Here is a 7,111-nt window from a genome sequence, read left to right as displayed (position 1 = left end):
TGTTTAATTTGTTTATGGATGGGGTTGTAAAGGAGGTAAATGCAAGAGTCCTGGAAAGAGGGGCAAGTATGAAGTCTGTTGGGGATGAGAGAGCTTGGGAAGTGAGTCAATTGTTGTTCGCTGATGATACAGCGCTGGTGGCTGATTCATGTGAGAAACTGCAGAAGCTGGTGACTGAGTTTGGTAAAGTGTGTGGAAGAAGAAAGTTGAGAGTAAATGTGAATAAGAGCAAGGTTATTAGGTACAGTAGGGGGTGAGGGTCAAGTCAATTGGGAGGTGAGTTTGAATGGAGAAAAACTGGAGGAAGTGAAGTGTTTTAGATATCTGGGAGTGGATCTGTCAGCGGATGGAACCATGGAAGCGGAAGTGGATCATAGGGTGGGGGAGGGGGCGAAAATTTTGGGAGCCTTGAAAAATGTGTGGAAGTCGAGAACATTATCTCGGAAAGCAAAAATGGGTATGTTTGAGGGAATAGTGGTTCCAACAATGCTGTATGGTTGCGAGGCGTGGGCTATGGATAGAGATGTGCGCAGGAGGATGGATGTGCTGGAAATGAGATGTTTGAGGACAATGTGTGGTGTGAGGTGGTTTGATCGAGTAAGTAACGTAAGGGTAAGAGAGATGTGTGGAAATAAAAAGAGCGTGGTTGAGAGAGCAGAAGAGGGTGTTTTGAAATGGTTTGGGCACATGGAGAGAATGAGTGAGGAGAGATTGACCAAGAGGATATATGTGTCGGAGGTGGAGGGAACGAGGAGAAGAGGGAGACCAAATTGGAGGTGGAAAGATGGAGTGAAAAGGATTTTGTGTGATCGGGGCCTGAACATGCAGGAGGGTGAAAGGAGGGCAAGAAATAGAGTGAATTGGAGTCATGTGGTATACAGGGGTTGACGTGCTGTCAGTGGATTGAAGCAAGGCATGTGAAGCGTCTGGGGTAAACCATGGAAAGCTGTGTAGGTATGTATATTTGCGTGTGTGGACGTGTGTATGTACATGTGTATGGGGGGGGGGGGGGGCATTTCTTTCGTCTGTTTCCTTGCGCTACCTCGCAAACGCGGGAGACAGCAACAAAGTATAAAAAAAAAAAATGTTATGTGTGACATGGAGAGATTGTATGTTTGTGGACAGAATGCCAGCAGTCCACATGTGGGGTGAGGAAGAAATAAAAGACAGCTACCTAGTTCAGAGGAGTGCAAGTTGACGACAACCACTGAAGTGCTCGCTCACTATGCAGCAATCATTAGCCCTCCCAATACCCAGGTGGGTAGTACTGGTAATACACCTCCCTGGTTGCTGGCTGCCTACCAATTGTTAACAAAAATTTTTTCCTAAAGCAAATAATTGGTAAGTTATTTCTGTCCAACACCACAAGCTTGTGACCTGAAAAATCTTGGCTACTAATGCACCAAGCTGAAAAAGAGCATTCTGCTTGTCAAGACTGGGCATCATTTTGTTCTAAGTTGAAAATTATAATGCAGAATATATCAATATTTTTTAAAATTCAATGTCAGACATTGAAATAGATGACAAAGTAACCTTTCAAGTTTTCTGATTTGTATTATTAGCATTACAACTAATAATCTTTACTTGGAAAATAAATACTAACTCAAAATTTTTTTCAGGATGTCACTTTTTATGGCAAAACCATACTTACAAATGTCATTTTCATATGATTCTTTTGACTCAAAAATGAAAGTGCCTCCAGTATTAGCTTTCAGATTAAGAAATATAGTTTTCAATATAATAAAAGATAATTGTGCTATTGTATTCTTTTCTAACAATGAATGTAATCAAATAAATACAATGTATACTCTGGGTATAATTTCATTTAATAATGAACTATCAATGGTGTACATATATAAAAGTTAAAAAAATATGATACTCTCAATTATTAAGCAGGAAGAATTTTACAATATAATTTCTAGCCAACACATACATTATCTGCACAGCCTCATTTATCTGACATATCTGATATCTTGATCTAACTTTCATAATTTCATTCATTTCACACATATTGGGTGTACTCTTCTTATATAATTTAAAAATTTTCATTTACTTAGCGAAATACGGGAAAACAGATTAATTACTACTTTCATACCGATGATAGTCTTGGAACTGTATTGGCTGTGACTGTGGATTGGACACTGGAATCAATGGGAACAGCAGGTAATGAGTGGAGATAATCAAGAGCAGCAGAAACACGTGGGGATGAATTGACATTCAGGGAGTTTTTTTCTAAATCACAAAACCCATTTTCATTCTGTAAGTCTGTGAATGCTAGTGGTGTAGAGTTTCTATTTGCAAAAGTAGTTGGACTGCGTAATGAAGATGAGATAGGCTGAGGTATGGAAGTACCAATGGCATGTAGTGATGAATTATAAGATCCATCCCTTCCCACAACTCCAGAATGTGACACTGGAGTAGGACTTCCAATATCCATTGCCATCAGAGTAGAATGATCATCATGCAATGAGGAAGAAGAAATACCTGGAAGTGAGCTACTGCTACCTGATAATGCATGTTTTGGATTCATGACATCAGAGTTTGTGTTTAATGCCATAACTCCAATTTCAACAGTTGATGTGAGTGATGAAACTCCTACCACTTTGGAAGAAAGTGGTAATGTTTCATGGCTACACATATTGTTGTCACCTACGACCTTGTTTTGAACATCATAAAAGGAAGTACTCTGAGATTCAGCTCTTTGTAGACCCGAGATTTCAGCTGTATTCATACCTAGTGATGAAACACTGTATGAATGCCTTTCCAGGTGTTTCTTTAAACTGCTTTTAGCTGTAAACAAAGTTCCACATTCATCACACCTAAAAGGTTTTTCCCCTGTATGAGTTCGCTTATGTTTATTGAGAGTCCCAATCTGTGCAAAAGATACACCACACACAAGACATCTGTGGGGCTTTTCTCCAGTATGAGTTCGGATGTGGATATTCATCTGTGATTTAGAAAAGAATCCCATTCCACAGACATTACATCTCAAATGTTTTTCTCCAGTATGAGTTTTACGATGCTTAGTCAAATCGGACATATCTGCAAAGACAGCACCACACATTTCACAGCAATATGGACGTTCCCCTGTATGGGATTTCATATGGCGGTCGAGAGAATTTTTTACCGGAAACGCAGCACTGCACACCTGACACTTGAAAGGCTTTTCACCAGTATGTGTTTTGTTGTGTCTTGATAGATTTGAATTACTGGAAAATCTAGCATCACAATAAGAGCACTTATATGGACGTTCACCTGTATGGACCATTTTATGTTTCTTAAATACACTACTGATGGAGAAAGCTGATCCACATATTTTACACACATGGGGCTTTTCTCCTGTATGCACTCGCATATGAACCTTGAGATTTCCTGCTTGTGAGAACGACAATCCACATTCCTGACAAATGTAAGGTTTCTCACCAGAATGAATTCTTTTATGAATTTTCAGATGGCCACTATGAGCAAAAGATTTACCACAATTTTCACACGTGTAAGGCTTTTCCCCTGTATGAGTTCTTGTGTGCTTTTTAAGGGAATCTTGTTCATAAAATGATAAGCCACATTCTTTACAAATAAAAGGCTTGTAACCTGAATGTAACTTAAGATGTCTCTTTAAGTTACATTTCTGACTGAAAACAGAATCACATTGCTCACACTTGTACAGTTTTTCAGATTGCCTTGATGACAGACTGGTGTTGGAGTTCTGTCTTACATCATGACAGTTATCAACATTGCTGCATTCAGTAACCTCCTTCCGTTTTTGTTGTATTAACTCTGAAAACAGATGGTTGTAATCAATACTTGCTTATCAGAAATTATAAAACAGGCTTTTAACATAAATGTAATGGTCAAGTGTATTTTGAAGAGCAATGAGAAAAAATACTAGACTACAGGCATGATCAGAAAACTAATTATCTAAAGGACAAGAAACTAAAGAGATTAAAAAAGATGTGAAAAATATTTCTACAGTAAGAGAGAATGAATGGAAAATATAGATGAGTAAACACAGTAAATGCTACGGTAATGAACAGAACCAACAGTTAAGTAAATACCTGCATATCATGAAAAAGTTAAATACAAGCTATTCATAACAATAGACTATTTCCACCTTACACAAATGGAAATCTTTTAATGTAGTTAACTATCACTTATTAGAGCCACAAAAGACATCAAAATGTAAATTGTTACCTGAACTGAGTGTAGCTCCTTTTTTACCTCCATGACAGTCTACAATGCCATCACTGTGCATCTCTCTTGTAATACATGCTTCTGTACTTGTAAACTGAAATTACACACACCATAAGATAACTAAGCTTCATGAAATAGGTATTAAGGTACATATTTGCATTTTACATTCAGCTAAATTCCCTAATTTTGCAAAAGAATTAACATTTTTCATGTAAAGAAAGTCATATTACATCTGATATAACACTTTCTTTGGGAAAAATGAGCAAAAGGTCAACTTAGATCTCCAAATTCAAGCACACCTTATGAAAAATAGTGACATTCCATATGTTAAGTGAGAAGTGTGTAGTTGTCTGACGAACTTAAAATATTTGGTTCTGAAATTCATTTCAAGGCTACATGAATAATAATAATAATAATGATAATAATAGTAATAATAATAATAAAAAAAATGAACTAAGAATTGAGGACATTTCTATGTGAGTATTTAAGAAAATTCTTTTTGGTTTCAATCTACTGGATCACAGCAGTTTTACAGATATCGATATTATGCTTAATTTGTTTTCCAGTCTCAATAAGGTAGCCACGGGATCAAATGAGCAATGGCCTTACTTGTACAGTTGCATTTCTAGTTAAAATAACATCAGTAACAAGTTGTTGGATACTTCCTTCTGCTATTACCTCTTTCTCTTGCAAAGTATCTGCTATTGTTCCTTGACTTTCTTTTCCTTCCATTTCTTGTTCCCTCCATTTTTCTTTAATATTGTCCACATCTCTGGTGATACCACAGTTTGATCCATCCATTGCTGTGTGATCTGAATATAAAAAGAAAGAAAATAAGAAATAAGACAATATACTTCTGAAAGTCCCTTTTGTTAAAGTAGCTGGTACCCTGTTATGCTAAGTGTATTTCAGACTGTAGATTATTCTGGGAAGCATGAACATCAGCAAAGTAATTTCAATCATCAGTATGCTGCTATCTTAAAACTGTTAACTAGACATCCCTCCAAACCAAAGACACATACACTGTATTGTAACCAGATTAGGAGGAGCCAGGCATATAGTTTTTCAGTTTTAGCATTATAAAGTGCTCGAAAACTAGAGAAAAGTTAGTCGTGAGGAATGTAAATCTGTGTCTCTCCATGGTGTGTCCTGTAAGCTGTGAATCTCTTGATTCCCGGGAGTTAGAATCCTCTGACCCCTTGCCTTCTGGTGGCAACTAACCTACTATATCGCACAAACGGGAGCCTTGACAATGGACAGTAACTCCCTGGCGTTACACTCTTCCCACCTTCCTCTAGAAATGGTGGTCCACATGCCTCAAAACCTCTCCACCAGCCACCTTATGCTCACCTTTAGACACATTATGCTGGTGGCACTGAGAAAATCCAAAATTACTTAAAAATGCAGTTGGAAAAAACATGACGAGAGGAACCTCTGTATGAAGAGCTGATACTGCAGGTCAATGCATAGGTCGAATTACAGAAATGGATTTCTGTATTAAGAAGTTTTAGAAATTCAAGTGTTCCATCAGTTTTTCTAGTACTGTACACCTAAATGAATACTATACTATAAGAATCTTATCTTTATATTCCTAAACTCCAACTATCTTAAGGGAACAGGTGATACAGATCTTCAAGGAAGGGAAGTAGCTAACAGCAGGCAATTACTCAACAGTAGTGGCAACATGTGTAGCTGGCAAAGTAATGGAGTTACGGCAATAATCACAGAAAACTTGCTTCCTAAGATTGAAACGTACTGAGGAAATTAATAATACCGTCTTCTTTAAACCAAGTATATCACAGTTTTACCAAGGAATTTCGAGGTCCAAACTACAGATGGGACAAAAGTTCTTTAGCCTCCAAAAAAGTGAATGAAAGTCGTCCACAATACCCCTTGATAAGTGAATGACAGAACCATTAACAACTTTAAATACAAACTCATTAAGCAACGACTAACCATGGGTAAAGTATTAGACTGGGCCTTAAACAAATTCATTACCACTTTCGAGTAAATACTGAACATATAATGGGACGGGTACAACTTTTTTCACATCAGAGGTGAAGCAAAACTAAAAAGGATGATTACCTCCATTAAAATCCAATACTCCTTTAGATTTAACCAGCCACATGAAGTAAATGCCTTGACATTTGGCATGTAAATTGTGTATGTCAACAATCCGGGAAGGAAGGATTGACGGGCTGGCTGAGACACACATTGGTTGCAGCCAGATTGGAGATTATATTTAAGAGTTTTTGATAAGAACTCCGTAATTAAAAGCTCACACGACCTAGAAATGGATTATGTTTCTTCCAAATAAATTGATTGATTGTTTATGGATATTACTATCGCATTCTGGAGGCTATAGATAATTCATTTTTATGATTCATTAACGCAAATCTGAATTCGAAACTTGAATGTCTGGGTGCACTTCGATCGAGACTCCTGCACTACTCCTAGTATCTCTATATTTTTGTAACAGTCTATATCATTTCAGTACGCCTTTCTGATACGATACTGATTTTACCTAAAGGCCCTTTTTTCCGAGGGCTCCTGCAACCTCCAAGGCTGCGCTGCACTCAGTAGCAGGGCAAACATGGCCTCCTTTTAAACGAAAAGTTTGAAGTTCGAAGTTTCCTTTTAAACGAAAAGTTTGAAGTTTCGCCAAAGGTGGCTTTACATTGACTATATAAATTTGAGCAGGTAGAGTCCGGTACCACTCTTAGAGAGAGAGAGAGAGAGAGAGAGAGAGAGAGAGAGAGAGAGAGAGAGAGAGAGAGAGAGAGAGAGAGAGAGAGAGAGAGAGAGAGAGAGAGAGAGAGAGAGAATTCCAACATGCAGTTCTTCTGGAAATGTATCAAAATGGGAAAGATTAAATACAATATGGGATTTTGAGGATATAATCATATCAGAAATCAACCCC

The 7,111-nt window shown here is 37.6% G+C and overlaps 1 protein-coding gene across 1 annotated transcript; it reads right to left on the bottom strand.

Annotated features, from left to right (window-relative positions):
- Positions 1-1,810: 1,810 nt before the first annotated feature.
- Positions 1,811-6,403, bottom strand: LOC139754770 (uncharacterized). The gene is made up of 4 exons (XM_071672550.1): positions 6,277-6,403; positions 4,870-5,003; positions 4,192-4,285; positions 1,811-3,777 (listed from the first exon to the last, which is right to left on the bottom strand). The coding sequence occupies exons 1-4, from the start codon at positions 6,317-6,319 to the stop codon at positions 2,090-2,092; spliced, it is 1,959 nt and encodes a 652-aa protein (XP_071528651.1). The 5' UTR covers positions 6,320-6,403; the 3' UTR covers positions 1,811-2,089.
- Positions 6,404-7,111: the final 708 nt, after the last annotated feature.

The sequence above is a fragment of the Panulirus ornatus genome, chromosome 17, assembly GCF_036320965.1.
Source record: "Panulirus ornatus isolate Po-2019 chromosome 17, ASM3632096v1, whole genome shotgun sequence".
Classification (NCBI taxonomy): Eukaryota; Metazoa; Arthropoda; class Malacostraca; order Decapoda; family Palinuridae; genus Panulirus; species Panulirus ornatus.
This window is presented reverse-complemented; position numbering and strand designations above follow the sequence as displayed.